The sequence below is a fragment of the Coregonus lavaretus genome (genome assembly GCF_964263955.1).
Source record: "Coregonus lavaretus genome assembly, chromosome: 31".
Lineage (NCBI taxonomy): Eukaryota > Metazoa > Chordata > Actinopteri > Salmoniformes > Salmonidae > Coregonus > Coregonus lavaretus.
The window spans coordinates 12,975,278-12,992,184 of record NC_140018.1 but is presented as its reverse complement, the minus strand read 5'-3'; the positions used below and the strand labels follow the sequence as shown (position 1 = coordinate 12,992,184).

At 43.4% G+C, this 16,907-nt stretch overlaps 1 protein-coding gene and 1 pseudogene across 2 annotated transcripts in view; both read right to left on the bottom strand.

Moving 5' to 3' along the window:
- Positions 1–5,038: 5,038 nt before the first annotated feature.
- The window catches only part of mmut (methylmalonyl CoA mutase), a gene marked incomplete at both ends in the record, with an annotated part of 67,656 nt that continues 55,787 nt past the window's right edge, over positions 5,039–16,907 (bottom strand). Inside the window, 1 exon segment of the mRNA XM_084149159.1 lies at positions 5,039–5,167. Coding sequence (XP_084005285.1) covers positions 5,039–5,167 — 129 coding nt within the window.
- LOC311106452 (omega-amidase NIT2-like) lies at positions 14,941–15,981 on the bottom strand (annotated as a pseudogene). The gene has a single exon. The product of its transcript is annotated as an omega-amidase NIT2-like (transcript).

The following is a 16,907-nucleotide window of genomic DNA, read 5'->3' as shown; positions in this document are numbered from 1 at the left end:
GAGCTTTTTGTTGTTAAGAGCAGAGACGTGAGCTTACGCAAGTCAACGGCAGTCAGCGAATATAATCAGTCTCCATAGCACTCAACTCTTATTCCAATAAGCCGGTTGAATCCGAGCTGTGCCCTGGACACCATATGTGAACTGATTGCCCCCCATCTATCCTCAGAGTTCGTACTGCTTGGTGACCTAAACTGGGATATGCTTAACACTCCGGCCAACCTACAATCTAAACTAGACGCCCTCAATCTCACACAAATGATCAACGAACCTACCAGGTACAACCCTAAATCTGTAAACATGGGCACCCTCATAGATATCATCCTGACAAATTTACCCTCTAAATACACCTCCGTTGTCTTCAACCAGGATCTCAGTGATCACTGCCTTATTGCCTGCGTCCGTAATGGGTCCGCGGTCAAACGACCACCCCTCATCACTGTCAAACGCTCCCTAAAACACTTTAGCGAGCAGGCCTTTCTAATTGACCTGGCCCGGGTATCCTGGATGGATATTGACCTCATTCCGTCAGTAGAGGATGCCTGGTTGTTCTTTAAAAGTGCTTTCCTCTCAATCTTAAATAAGCATGCCCCATTCAATATAGCCCCTGGTTCTCCTCAGACTTGACTGCCCTTGACCAGCACAAAAACATCCTGTGGCCTACTGCATTAGCATCGAACAGCCCCTGCGATATGCAACTTTTCAGGGAAGTCAGGAACCAATATACACAATCAGTTAGGAAAGCAAAGGCTAGCTTTTTCAAACAGAAATTTGCATCCTGTAGCACTAACTCCAAAAAGTTTTGGGACACTGTAAAGTCCATGGAAAATAAGAGCACCTCCTCCCAACTGCCCACTGCACTGAGGCTAGGAAACACTGTCACCACCGATAAATCTACAATAATCGAGAATTTCAACAAGCATTTTGCTACGGCTGGCCATGCTTTCCACCTGGCTACCACTACCCCAGCCACAAGCTCTGCACCCTCCGCTGCAACTTGCCCATGCCCCCCATGCTCTGCTGCGGTCATCCCCCTCTTCAAAGGGGGTGACACTCTAGATCCAAACTGTTACAGACCTATATCCATCCTGCCCTGCCTTTCGAAAATATTTGAAAGCCAAGTTAACAAACAGATCACCAACCATTTCGAATCCCACCGTACCTTCTCCGCTATGCAATCCGGTTTCCGAGCTGGTCATGGGTGCACCTCAGCCACGCTCAAGGTCCTAAACGATATTATAACCGCGATCGATAAAAGACAGTACTGTGCACTCAGATAGAGTTCTTTGTGTCAAATCGGAGGGCCTGTTGTCTGGACCTCTGGCCGTCTCTATGGGGGTGCCACAGGGTTCAATTCTCGGGCCGACTCTATTCTCTGTGTATATCAATGATGTTGCTCTTGCTGCTGGTGAAGCTCGGATCCACCTCTATGCGGACGACACCATTTTGTATACATCTGGCCCTTCATTGGACACTGTGTTAACAAACCTCCAAACGAGCTTCAATGCCATACAACACTCCTTCCGTAGCCTCCAACTGCTCTTAAACACTAGTAAAACTAAATGCATGCTCTTCAACCGAACGCTGCTTGCACCCGCCCACCCGACTAGAATCACTACTCTCGGCGGGTCTGACCTAGAGCATGTGGACAACTACAAATACCTAGGTGTCTGGTTAGACTGTAAACTCTCCTTCCAGACTCACATTAAGCATATCCAATCAAAAGTTAGATCTAGAATCGGCTTCCTATTTCGCAACAAAGCCTCCTTCACTCATGCTGCCAAACATGCCCTCGTAAAACTGACTATCCTACTGATCCTTGACTTCGGCGATGTCATTTACAAAATAGCTTCCAACACTCTACTCAGCAAATTGGATGTAGTCTATCACAGTGCCATCCATTTTGTCACCAAAGCCCCATATACTACCCACCATTGTGACCTGTACGCTCTTGTTGGCTGGCCCTCACTACATATTCGTCGCCAAACCCACTGGCTCCAGGTCATCTATAAATCACTGCTAGGCAAATCCCCGTCTTACCTTAGCTCACTGGTCACCATAGCAACACCCACCCGTAGTCTGCGCTCCAGCAGGTATATCTCACTGGTCATCCCCAAAGCCAACACCTCCTTTGGCCGCCATTCCTTCCAGTTCTCTGCTGCCAATGACTGGAACGAACTGCAAAAATCTCTGAAGCTGGAGACTCTTATCTCCCTCACTAACTTTAAGCGTCAGTTGTCAGAGCAGCTTACCGATCACTGCACCTGTACACAGCCATTCTGAAATTAGCCCACACAACTACCTCATCCCCATATTGTTATTTATTTTGCTAATTTGCATCCCAGTATCTCTATTTGCACATCATCTTTTGCACATCTATCATTCCAGTGTTAATACGAAATGGTAACCATTTTGCACTATGGTCTATTTATTGCCTTACCTCCATAACTTACTACATTCGCACACACTGTATATATATTTTCTGTTTGTATTTTTGACTTTATGTTTTGTTTTACCCCATATGTAACTCTGTGTTGTTGTTTTTATCGCACTGCTTTGCTTTATCTTGGCCAGGTCGCAGATGTAAATGAGAACTTGTTCTCAACTGGCTTACCTGGTTAAATAAAGGTGAAATAAAAATAATAAAAAAAGCTCCAGCAGATGGGTTTTTTAATAAGATAAAGATAATACAAAAGACTGTACATAAAGGCAAAAGCCATCTGACGAAATATATAATGTAGCCATCAACGGCCCACTATGTATTAAGTCAAACATGTCTGATCTGATACCTCTGACCTTCCATCATCAGTTAGTCTCTCTAACTTGAGAGCTTGAGAACTGCAAATCTCTAACCCATAGTGACATAATGAGTGATTTACATGTTATCAGAGCTGCTCTTGCGTATCTGCAGTTATGATTCGTTCCGGTTTCCATTATCTATATATTGAATTTAGTCATTACTATTTGTCTGAGGGCGAGTTCTGGGGATAAAGGGTCTGTTAGGTTTCACATTGTCACACAGAACAAGGAAGCCAAGCCTGGAAAAAAAAGCTTACTGTATGTGTTGTGATAATTGCGTTGTTTGCTCTATAACCTGTTAGTTCATATGCCTTGCTCCTGTGATATATAGGCCTAAGGCCAAGACAATAAGAAGATACAGTGGCATCACAAAACCGGAGAGCAACATCCGTCCGGTGGAGTCCACAAAGCATATTGCATGTGACAAACAGTTACATGGTCAATCAAGTTAATGTTTCCGAGATTTTCGGACTACTAAACAACTATTGATCTAGAACACCAGGTAATACAAAAATTTAAATATTTAAAAAAACACCGGAGATTTACCGCAAGTCACACAGGAAACAGGAGCTGCCTCCACTATTCCAGCACCATTTCAACTTCAACATCATCAAATCACCTATGCTTAGTTTATTACAGTGACAACTAAAAGATTCCAAAAACGATTTATTCCAATCAACGTAAGCTACACTATATATACAAAAGTATGTGGACACCCCTTCAAATTAGAGGATTCGGCTATTTCAGCCACACTCGTTGCTGACGGGTGTATTAAATCGAGCACACAGCCATGCAATCTCCATAGACAAACATTGGCAGTAGAATGGCCTTACTGAAGAGCTCAGTGACCTTCAACTTGGCACTGTCATAGAATGCCACCTTTCCAACAAGTCAGTTTGTCAAATCTCTGCCCTGCTAGAGCTGCCCCGGTCAACTGTAAGGGTTGTTATTGTGAAGTGGAAACGTCTAGGAGCAACAACAGCTCAGCCGCGAAGTGGTAGGCCACACAAGCTCACAGAACGGGATCGTTGAGTGCTGAAGCGCGTAGCATGTAAAAAAGGTCTGTCCACTTTTTGTGGTGTGCCAGGACCATTCACAGTGGAGCTCGCTCAGTTTAGCTCAACGCTGGATGGCTACTTTTGTATAATTATTTTATCAAGGAAGGCCAAATGCTTGCTTGTTTCCCTTGCATTCAATGCTACGGGCAGAAACAACATTATACTCTTTTTGACCAGACAGCATCAGATAGATGGGCTACACATACAGAGACAGAGGGGGCGCTGTTTCGCTCGCTCGGATGCTTTCTCCAGTGAGATACATTCTGCCTCTTGCAAATTGAAGGAAAATTATGAAACGAGAGACAAAATACATTATTTTAATGTTTTTTTCTTGGTCCATTTTTGGGGAAAGCCTGGCTTCTCTTGGCATCCATGAATACACGCCACCGTGTGAGACTATTGATTTATATGCCAAATGACTATCCCATCGGCAGGTTTTTATTGTTAAACGAGAATGTGTTCTCAACTTCTCAATAGCCTACCTGGATAAATAAAGGTAATAAGGTATCTTCAGGATACTATGCACAAGGTATTAGGGAGACTTTGCAGAATAGCCAGCAGTAAAAACATGAATTAAAAAGTAATCAAAATACGTTTTGTTAAAGTTATTGATCTTATTTATCAAATGTAATACCTCATCTGAAGCATGGAAGCTTTAACATGAAACAAATCACATTATTATTTTTAATCACAACAGACCAAAGTCCAGTGGCTTAACATGATAGTATGGATCACTTCAAAAAGTAATTAGGAATATTTCACAATCTCCTTGTTCTACCATAATATCCAATGCAGACTTTACACTAATATATTTTCAATTTTCACAAGCATCTGTCTATATCAGTGTTGACCAATCTATTCCTGGGGGACCTCTCAGAAAGAGCATATTTTGTTCTAGCCCAGCACTTACTGTACGCAACCAATCACCAAGTCCTAGTAGCTGAATAGGGGTGTCCCCCAAGAATGGATTGAGAAACGCTAGTGAAGACCGACAGATATGTAAACTAAACTGTATATTATGGTGGTGATTTGGGCAGAATTTCACAATCTCATTGCTCTATTCTATCATCCTGAGCAGATATCACACCCCTACGTTTGCAGTTTTTCCCCCATGGCTGTGTATGGACACACACTGAGCCATAGTATACTATATTCTTGAGATATATTGTTTGTCAGCAGTCTGTCTACATGGCCTGGCGGATCTTGTCCAGGCTCTTCTCAATGTTGTCGATCACCTCCACTGAAGCCTGAGGGATTCTGGTCCTGGGGCCGAAGATACAGCACACACCACTCTGGTACAGGAACTCATAGTCCTGTATAGAAACATACAGCAAAGATTTATATATTGTAAAACAGAGATTTTCAACTGGTGTGTCGCGAGCCAAATTTGGGTCACGGAAGGTATTGAATGTGTCGCGGGTGTCTGAACCTAAACGACTACCAGTGAGCTTATTAACATTCTTCATCAAGAATATGAGCAATATGGAATTATTGACAATGGAAAAGGTGGGAATGTTGTTCCCTTGACATATAATTGCTGTATTTACTATCAATATAGCATTACAAATTGTTTTCCAGATTGCATTGTGGCAACAAAAAAAATCTATATTTGGTTGCGACTGAGACAACCTGGTTTAATTTGGGTCCTAAGGCAAAACCAGTTGAGAATCACTGATGTAGAAGATAACGGTTACTGCCAAAATAAAGGAAACACCAACATAAAGTGTCTTAATAGGGCGTTGGGCCACCACGAACCAGAACAGCTTCAATGCACCGTGGCATAGATTCTACAAGTGTCTGGAACTCTATTGAAGGGACACGACACCATCCTTCCACGATAAACATTTTTTTTGGGGTATGAATCTCCCATAAGTGTTAAATTGGGTTGAGATCTGGTGACTGAGATGGTCATGGCATATGGTTTACATCGTTTTCATGCTCATCTAACCATTCAATGACCACTCGTGCCCTGTGGATGGGACATTGTCATCCTATGGGGGCATAGGCATGGTAGACAAAATAATGGCCAAAATAATAACCCTAAGCATGATGGGATGTTAATTGCTTCATTAACTCAGGAACCACACCTGTGTGGAAGCACCTGCTCTCAATACACTGTATCCCTCAGTGTTTCCATTATTTTGGCAGTTACCTATATAGCACACACCACTCTGGTACAGAAACTCATAGACACACACAGACAACATCTTACTATATTAAAACTCTACTGTACACACTACAGCACACACCGCTCTGGAACATATTCCTGGGAAGAGATCATACATAGTTAGAATGAGTAGAACCATATAACTTTAATCAGAATCAACACTTTGAGTAGAACACACAGTTCTAAAAATGCACTGGAACTTTCACAATCCATCCACTGTTGCTTCTCAAGTAGAATGCTGAGAAAGACATCACTGAGAATAACATTCTCAGACCAAAAGAGGATAAAGTGCATTTTCTTTTTTAACAGACCATGCAGGGACAGTAAAACCTTTACGAGAACCTTTATCTCCCTTAACCCCCTTCACTCGCGGGAATTGGCCTATATAGAGCTAAATTGAAATGTTTCTTACAAAATAAATATGGAAAGCATATGCATAACCATGGTAGCAATTAAAAAGGGAACAGTTTGGAGTTTATGGGAAAATTATCAGACTAAAAGGTAAGGACACAACAGTTCACCTGACACAAGGCTGAATCCAAACACTACACTGTTGATTTTATGTGCATTTTACATTTACTGTACTTTTTCGCCGCATTTGCTGATAACGAAAATACTCTGGACACATTCAGCAACATGATAAGAATATTCTTGTAAAATTTGGGGTAGGTGCAACCTAAAAAATTACACAATTACTGTCGTTGTTTACGCAATCCAAAAACAGTCCATTATTAATCTGGGTCAGGTGGGGATCATTTGAAAGCTGTTCTATTGCCAACATGACTAGCTAAATTGTAAAATATACTGAACAAAAATATAAATGCAATATGCCACAATTTCAATGATTTTACTGAGTTACAGTTCATATAAGGAAATCAATCAATTGAAATAAATCAATTAGGCCCTAATCTATGGATTTCACATGACTGAGCAGGAGCGCAGCCATGGGTGGGCCTGGCTTCAAAGTGGGTGTGCCTATGCCCTCCCAGGCCCACCCATGGCTGCGCTCCTGCTCAGGCCTAGCCAATCAGAATGAGTTTTTCCCCACAAAAGGGCTTTATTACAGACAGAAATACTCCTCAGTTTCATCAGCTGTCCGAGTGGCTGGTCTCAAGCCGGATGTGGAGGTCCTGGGCTGGCGCGGTTACACATGGTCTGCGGTTGTAAGGCCGGTTGGACGCACTGCCTAATTCTCTAAAACAACGTTGGAGTCGGTTTATGGTAGTGAAATTAACATTCAATTCTCTGGCAACAGCTCTGGTGGACATTCCTGCAGTCAGCATGCCAATTGCACGCTCCCTCAAAACTTGAGACATCTGTGGCATTCTGTTGTGTGACAAATCGGAACATTTTAAAGTGGCCTTTTATTGTCCCCAGCACATCTTCTTGTTATGCCACATCTGTCAGGTGGATGGATTATCTTGGCAAAGGAGAAATGTTCACTAACAGGGAGGTAAACAAATTTGTGCACAAAATTTGAGAGAGAAAAGGTTTTTATGCATTTGTAAAATTTCTGGGATATTTTATTTCAGCTCATTACATTTACATTTACATTTTAGTCATTTAGCAGACGCTCTTATCCAGAGTGACTTACAGTTAGTGAATACATATATATATATATATTTTTTTAAATAAAAAAAATTATACTGGCCCCCCCTGGGAAACGAACCCACAACCCTGGCGTTGCAAACGCCATGCTCTATCAACTGAGCTACATCCCTGCCGGCCATTCCCTCCCCTACCCTGGACGATGCTGGGCCAATTGTGCGCCGCCCATGAGTCTCCCGGTCGCGGCCGGCTGCGACAGAGCCTGGATTCGAACCAGGATCTCTAGTGGCACAGTTAGCACTGCGATGCAGTGCCTTAGACCACTGCGCCACTCAGTAGCTCATGAAACATGGGACCAACACTTTACATGTTGCATTTATATTTTTGTTCAGTATACGATCTTACAGTGTTAGGCTTTCACTAGGCAATTCAGAGAAGCAGATCGTAATTTTGGTGAACATAGAATGGAGTCATGAGTGCATTCAGATACATGGGCAGCATCTGTATATTACATGAGTTTTGTGATATGGAAATGTGAAGTGCACATTTGGACTCACGGGTGTTTGGCTCGCTTGTATGACATCAAAGCAGTATTTATTATAATCCTCAACGTCTCATATTTTAAAAATACATTGAGTCCTCGTAATTTACAGCATTTCCCTCACTCAGAGAAAAAGAAATGCGCAAAAGTAGCCCAATTAGCAGGAGGGATAGGGGCAACTTCTTGTCGTGCGCAGTGTTCAAGTTCAGAACGGCTGTCAGTCAAAACCCATACAGCGCTGTGAAGTGGAGACCCTGAGCTCTGACGTCATGTATAGCATGTTACTGTACAGCCACTGCTATCCAACTTAGGTGCTTATCAGTGCCCAAATCTTCCATTTTCAACCCGTATATGGGTGTAAAGGGCTACTACCAGCGTGTGAGTGCACCCTGAGAAACACACCCGCATATTCTGATCTCTATAGAGCAGAGCCCAGCCTGGCTGAAGAAATGCACTTTATGAATAAAATATGAACTATGATTACCACTGTCTAGACAAATCAAATCAAATCAAATCAAATGTTATTGGTCACATGCGCCGAATACAACAGGTGCAGACATTACAGTGAAATGCTTACTTACAGCCCTTAACCAACAGTGCATTTATTTTAAACAAAAAAGTAAGAATAAAACAACAACAAAAAAGTGTTGAGAAAAAAAGAGCAGAAGTAAAATAAAGTGACAGTAGGGAGGCTATATATACAGTAAAATAAAGTGACAGTAGGGAGGCTATATATACAGGGGGGTACCGTTGCATAGTCAATGTGCGGGGGCACCGGCTAGTTGAGGTAGTTGAGGTAATATGTACATGTGGGTAGAGTTAAAGTGACTATGCATAAATACTTAACAGAGTAGCAGCAGCGTAAAAAGGATGGGGTGGGGGGGGGCAGTGCAAATAGTCCGGGTAGCCATGATTAGCTGTTCAGGAGTCTTATGGCTTGGGGGTAGAAGCTGTTGAGAAGTCTTTTGGACCTAGACTTGGCACTCCGGTACCGCTTGCCGTGCGGTAGCAGAGAGAACAGTCTATGACTAGGGTGGCTGGAGTCTTTGACAATTTTGAGGGCCTTCCTCTGACACCGCCTGGTATAGAGGTCCTGGATGGCAGGGAGCTTTGCCCCAGTGATGTACTGGGCCGTACGCACTACCCTCTGTAGTGCCTTGCGGTCAGAGGCCAAGCAGTTGCCATACCAGGCGGTGATGCAACCAGTCAGGATGCTCTCGATGGTGCAGCTGTAGAATTTTTTGAGGATCTGAGGACCCATGCCAAATCTTTTTAGTCTCCTGAGGGGGAATAGGCTTTGTCGTGCCCTCTTCACGACTGTCTTGGTGTGTTTGGACCATGATAGTTCGTTGGTGATGTGGACACCAAGGAACTTGAAGCTCTCAACCTGTTCCACTACAGCCCCGTCGATGAGAATGGGGGCGTGCTCAGTCCTCTTTTTTTTCCTGTAGTCCACAATCATCTCCTTTGTCTTGGTCACGTTGAGGGAGAGGTTGTTGTCCTGGCACCACACGGCCAGATCTCTGACCTCCTCCCTATAGGCTGTCTCATCGTTGTCGGTGATCAGGCCTACCACTGTTGTGTCGTCGGCAAACTTAATGATGGTGTTGGAGTCGTGCCTGGCCATGCAGTCATGGGTGAACAGAGAGTACAGGAGGGGACTGAGCACGCACCCCTGAGGGGCCCCCGTGTTGAGGATCAGTGTGGCAGATGTGTTGTTACCTACCCTTACCACCTGGGGGCGGCCCGTCAGGAAGTCCAGGATCCAGTTGCAGAGGGAGGTGTTTAGTCCCAGGATCCTTAGCTTAGTGATGAGCTTAGAGGGCACTATGGTGTTGAATGCTGAGCTGTAGTCAATGAATAGCATTCTCACGTAGGTGTTCCTCTTGTCCAGGTGGGAAAGGGCAGTGTGGAGTGCGATAGAGATTGCATCATCTGTGGATCTGTTGGGGCGGTATGCAAATTGGAGTGGGTCTAGGGTTTCTGGGATTATGCTGTTGATGTGAGCCATGACCAGTCTTTCAAAGCACTTCATGGCTACAGACGTCAGTGCTACGGGTCGGTAGTCATTTAGGCAGGTTATCTTAGAGTTCTTGGGCACGGGGACTATGGTGGTCTGCTTGAAACATGTTGGTATTACAGACTCAGTCAGGGACATGTTGAAAATGTCAGTGAAGACACTTGCCAGTTGGTCAGCACATGCTCGGAGTACACGTCCTGGTAATCCGTCTGGCCCTGCGGCCTTGTGAATGTTGACCTGCTTAAAAGTCTTACTCACATCGGCTACGGAGAGCGTGATCACATAGTCGTCCGGAACAGCTGGTGCTCTCGTGCATGCTTCAGTGTTGCTTGCCTCGAAGCGAGCATAGAAGTGGTTTAGCTCGTCTGGTAGGCTTGTGTCACTGGGCAGCTCGCGGCTGTGCTTCCCTTTGTAGTCTGTAATAGTTTTCAAGCCCTGCCACATCCGACGAGCGTCAGAGCCAGTGTAGTATGATTCAATCTTAGACCTGTATTGACTCTTTGCCTGTTTGATGGTTCGTCGGAGGTCATAGCGGGATTTCTTATAAGCGTCCGGGTTAGAGTCCCGTTCCTTGAAAGCGGCAGCTCTACCCTTTAGCTCAGTGCGGATGTTTCCTGTAATCCATGGCTTCTGGTTGGGGTATGTACGTACGGTCACTGTGGGGACGACATCATCGATGCACTTATTGATGAAGCCAGTGACTGATGTGGTGTACTCCTCAATGCTGTCTGAAGAGTCCCGGAACATGTTCCAGTCTGTGCTAGCAAAACAGTCCTGTAGCTTAGCATCTGCGTCATCTGACCACTTTTTTATTAGCCGAATCACTGGTGCTTCCTGCTTCAGTTTTTGCTTATAAGCAGGAATCAGGAGGATAGAGTTATGGTCAGATTTGCCAAATGGAGGGCGAGGGAGAGCTTTGTATGCGTCTTTGTGTGTGGAGTAAAGGTGGTCTAGAGTTTTTTCCCCTCTGGTTGCACATTTAACATGCTGGTAGAAATGAGGTAGAACGGATTTAAGTTTCCCTGCATTAAAGTCCCCGGCTACTAGGAGCGCTGCATCTGGATGAGCGTTTTCCTGTTGATTAATGGCCTTGTACAACTCATTCAGTGCAATCTTAATGCCAGCATTGGTTTGTGGTGGTAAATAGACAGCTATGAAAAATATAGATGAAAACTCTCTTGGTAAATAGTGTGGTCTACAGCTTATCATAAGATACTCTACCTCAGGCGAGCAAAACCTCGAGACTTCCTTAGTATTTGATTTTGTGCACCAGCTGTTGTTTACAAATATACACAGACCGCCACCCTTTGTCTTACCAGAGTCTGCAGTTCTGTCCTGTCGATGTAGCGTATAGCCCGCTAGCTGAATGTTGTCATTGTTTTCGTTCAGCCACGACTCCGTGAAACATAAGATATTACAGTTTTTAATGTCCCGTTGGTAGGATAACCGTAATCTTAAATCGTCAATTTTATTCTCAAAAGATTGAACATTGGCTAATAGGATTGATGGGAGAGGCAGTTTACTCGTTCGCCGTCGGATCCTTACAAGGCACCCGGATCTGCGTCCACGATATCTCCGTCTCTTCCTCACGCGAATGACGGGGATCTGGGCCTTGTCGGGAGTCTGTAGAATATCCTTCGCGAACGCCTCGTTGAAGAAAAAGTATTCGTCCAACGCGAGGTGAGTAATCGCTGTCCTGATATCCAGAAGCTCTCTTTGGTTATAAGAGACGATGGCAGAAACATTATGTACAAAATAAATTACAAATAACGCGGAAAAACACACATAGTAGTACAATTGGTTAGAGGGCTGTAAAACGGCAGCCATCTTCTTCCGGCGCTGTTCTTTTGGACAAGGTCCACTGACAATTTTACTTTGGTTGTGTGTGTCTGTGTGTGTGCATCAGCAATGCGTCTACCACGTGTATAATGTGTCATATGTACTGTAATGGGCCTACCCTTCCTGTGTTTATCCTAATACAGGCTCACAGTTACACAATCCAACCATGAGACCATTAGCATTTAAGTGTTTATTCTACAACAGTAAAGTGATGATGTGGGGTATTTTATGCACCCATAGGATACGGATGACATGTTCTACAGTATGTTATTATTTGCTTATCAAGCCCTCTTGTCATGTACTATAAGTACTCATGCATTTATAATAGTTTTCTTAAGTCACTTTGACTTAAGTGTCAAACCGTCTGCTAAATGGCATATATTATCATCATTATATTATTTGTGAATAGTAAAGCATAGATTATTTGCTTTTCAAGCGCCTCGGTAGGATATTCTAAGCACCCACACAGGATATTCAAATCAAATCAAATCTTATTGGTCACATACACATATTTAGCAGATGTTATTGCGGGTGTAGCAAAATGCTTGTGTTCATAGCTCCAACAGTGCAGTCGTTTCTAACAATTCACAACAATACACAAATCTAAAAGTAAAATAATGGAATTAAGAAATATATAAATATTAGGACGAGCAATGTCGGAGTGGCATTGACTAAAATACAGTAGAAGAGAATACAGTATATACATATGAGATGAGTAAAGCAGTATATAAACATTATTAAAGTGGCCAATGATTCCTTGTCTATGTATATAGGGCAGCAGCCTCTAGGGTGCAGGGTTGAGTAACCGGGTGGTAGCCGGCTAGTGATGGCTATTTAACAGTCGGATGGACTTGAGATAGAAGCAGTTTTTCAGTCTCTCGGTCCCATTTTTGATGCACGTGTACTGACCTCGTCTTCTGGATGATAGCGGGGTGAATAGGCTGTGGCTCGGGTGGTTGATGTCCTTGATTATCTTTTTGACCTTCCTTTGACATCGGGTGCTGTAGGTGTACTGGAGGGCAGGCAGTGTGCTCCCAGTGATGCATTGGGCAGACCTGCGGTTGCGGGTGGTGCAGTTGCCGTAGCAGGCAGTGATACAGCCCGACAGGATGCTCTCAATTGTGCATCTGTAAACGTTTCTGAGGTCTTAGGGGCCCAAGACAAATTTCTTCAGCCTCCTGAGGTTGAGGAGGCGCTGTTGCACCTTCTTCACCACACTGTCTGTGTGGGTGGACCATTTCAGATTGTCAGTGGACCATTTCAGATTGTCAGTGATGTGGACACTGAGGAACTTGAAGCTTTCTACATTCTCCACTGCTGTCACCTTCTAAGCACCCATACAGGATATTCCAAACACCCATAGAGGATATTTTAAGCACCCATACAGGATTTTCTAAGCACCCATACACTGCTAATGGTATTTTCTATGAAGAGTACTTGTTATGAATATGTTTTCCTGAAAATAGCCTTATTCTTTCTCCTATGAAAGCCCCTTGATGAAAGTGTTAATGATTTCTCTCACATCTTGTTTAACTTATTTCAGTTATTTCACACACACACACACACACACACACACACACACACACACACACACCTTGTTATAGCTAGTTCTTTAATAACAGGGTCCTCAGAGAACCATCTCTCATCATTCACACCTACAGTACATACTGTATCAATCACATTACATCACCATTAGGCCAATTAGTCTACTTATACAGTATATATAGTCTTTACTATTAATACAGTATATATAGTCTTCAGTATTAATACAGTATATAAATTATAGTCTTTAGTATTAATACAGTATACACTGAGTGTACAAAACATTAGGAACACCTTCCTAATATTGAGTTGCACCCCCTTTTGCCCTCAGAACAGCCTCAATTCGTCGGGGCGTGGACTCCACAAGGTGTCGAAAGCGTTCCATCGGGCTGCTGGCCCATGATGACTCCAATGCTTCCCACAGTTGTGTCAAGTTGGCTGGATGTCCTTTGGGTGGTGGACCATTCTTGATACACACAGGAAACTCTTGAGCGTGAAAACCCAGCAGCGTTGCAGTTCTTGACACACTCAAACCTGTGCGCCTGGCACCTACTACCATACTCTGTTCAAAGGCACTTAAATCTTTTGTCTTGCCCATTCACCCTTTGAATGGCACACATACACAATCCTTAAAAATAATTCTTTAACATGTCTCCTCCCCTTCATCTACACTGATTGAAGTGGATTTAACAAGAGACCTCAATAAGGAACCATAGCTTTCACCTGGATTCACCTGGTCAGTCTATGTCATGGAAATATGTTTTGTACACTCAGTGTATATAGTCTTTAGTATTAATACAGTAAATATAGTCTTTAGTATTAATACAGTGTATCACCAGGAACTTGATCAAAGACTGCTATTCCCCAGTACAGGTCTCTGGGGTGGTTGCCATTAAAAGACAGTGGGCTACCTTAATCCATACATGCAACAGAACACGTTATCCCTCGAGGGATGAAAAACCCCATAGGCTTTTAAAATTCAATATTGGTTCACAATTTCTACATAAAATATCAAAGGGCATTCATTTCGTGGAACGACCTGACTGTGAGTGCCCTTTGAAATGTTATGTAGAAATTGTGAACCAATATTGAATTGTTAAAGCCTGTTATCAATAATTTTATATATGAATAAAGACTTGCTAAAGTGCTCAAATTCAGCATTTTAACCCAGTTCACCCCAACATTTCTCCAAGTTTATACCATCATTGTAAAGCACTAGTTATTTTGTAGCTTTGACAAAGTCATTTCTGTAGATTATAATTTCTTCTCATGTAATTAGTGATTCATTTTAGGTAAAACAACATTTAAATTTTACATTTTAGTCATTTAGCAGATGCTCTTATCCAGAGCGACTTACAGTTACAGTGACTTACAGTGAGTGCACACATTTTTCATACTACTACTACTACATTGTTAGTCACAACTGAATCATGTATTGTAGGCACGAACAGCTGTGTAGCCAACACTCATATTCTTCATCCATCAATTTCTCCACATTACAGAGGCATGTGTTTCACACCAAGAATAGACAGGTCTGTTTACTGTAACTCCTGATTGGCTCAGATTGGCTCAGTTTGTATCATAGCTAAGAGGTCAGGGTTCAGGGGTTAAAGTTCATCCCTCCTGCACTGCGTTCACTGTGTAGATGTCACTGTGGCGTTGGGCTGTGGTGGGGATCTGTTGACGAACGTTGGCCAAATACTGCAGGTCAATGTCTGCGTAAACAACAGCCTCTTCAGACCCTGCCTTAGATATCACCTCTCCCCAGGGGCTAACGACAGTGCTGTGACCCCAGGCCACGTAGGAGGCTGTCTCATCTCTGGCAGGGAAGCTGTGGCCACGTACACCTGGTTATCAACCGCCCTTCCTCTCTGCAGCAGTTCCCAGTGGGCCGGCCCGGTGGTCATGTTGAATGCTCCAGGGTAGACCAACAGCTGACATCCTTTCTTAGCGTAGAGTTGGGCCAGCTCTGAAACCTCATGTCATAGCAGATCCCTACACCCACCCTACAGTATGGTGTGTCGAACAATGACAGGTTGCTCCCTGGGCTCAGTGTCTCTGACTCCTGGAAACGGATCTTCCCTGGAACGTCGATGTCAAATAGGTGGATCTTCCTGTGTTTGAGCACCAGGCTGCCGTCAGGTCCAAACACTGGACACGTGTTATACAGCTTCCCTCCATCATCCTCCTCAGGGATGGAGCCTCCCACCAGATATACCTGGCTCTCCTTGGCTGCCTCTGACAGAACCTGGCTGCACTCTCCAGGGATCTTCTCTGCATACTCAGGGAAGAAGTCAGTTCCATAGGGGGAGTTGAAGCACGGAGGTAAGACCATCACTTTGGCCCCATGTCCAGCTGCTTCGCTGATAAGCCCCCGGGCTCTGGAGAGGTTGTCAGCTTTGACCTTCGTCACGTGTAGCTGGACCACTGCCAGACGGAACTTAGACATTGTCTTGGCCAATGTTGACATTAGTGCTTGCAGTAGTTTGCAGGATTCGTGTTCTCATAATATGAATAAAAAATAAAAATAAATGTGTCCCTCATTTTAAGGTCAGCCCTGTTGAACGTGAATTGAACTTTCCTTTTAATATGGTGAAACTAATCCTTTTAAAATATTTTTTTCAAAAGAAACATTGAACATCTCATAGTGTAAAAGCAGGTAAGCTTGTTCTACTCTTTTTGGCCATTTTCTAGTGCTTTGTGGTGGAAAACTGAGTGGGTCGAGCATAACACGTCAACCCTGTTACCCATAGATAGACAGGCTAGAAATGTTTTAACAATTTCTTTTTTTTAATCAAACTTGCCTTCAATAGCCCCTCCCTGTTGCATATAACAAGGTTCCATTCACCCTGTCACAAGGGGATTTATGGCTGATTTAAGATTACATCTTCAACCCTGATATGTATGGTCAACCGTGTTACTTTATTTGGCACTTAATAGGCAATTACTATAGTCATTTTTGTATTTAACCTTTTGAGATGGGAAAACATGTTTTTTATTAAGTTGAACATATGCTCTTTATAACAGAATGTTAAAATGGAGGTGAAATAAAAAAAAATGTCCCACCAAGTTACACATCTCAAAAGGCATCGAACTGGTGGAATGATCCAGCCGCATACCGCTATAGCCTCACATTAAAGCTGATTCACAGTTTTAAAAAACACTAAGCCACTGGGTTCACTATTGAGAAGAGACAATGGTTTGCCTCGGGCCTGTTTTCTGAAGATGGTCACTTGAGTTTCCCTCATGGTGTTCAGCACAGATTACAAAATGTCTGACAGACACAAGGGAAGGCTTGTTCAAAGGGAAGTGAAATGATGTAGGAATTGTTTTCCTTGCCTTGTGTTTTTACCATGCTAGCCTTCACGTTCTCACACTGTCAATAGATCAACACTG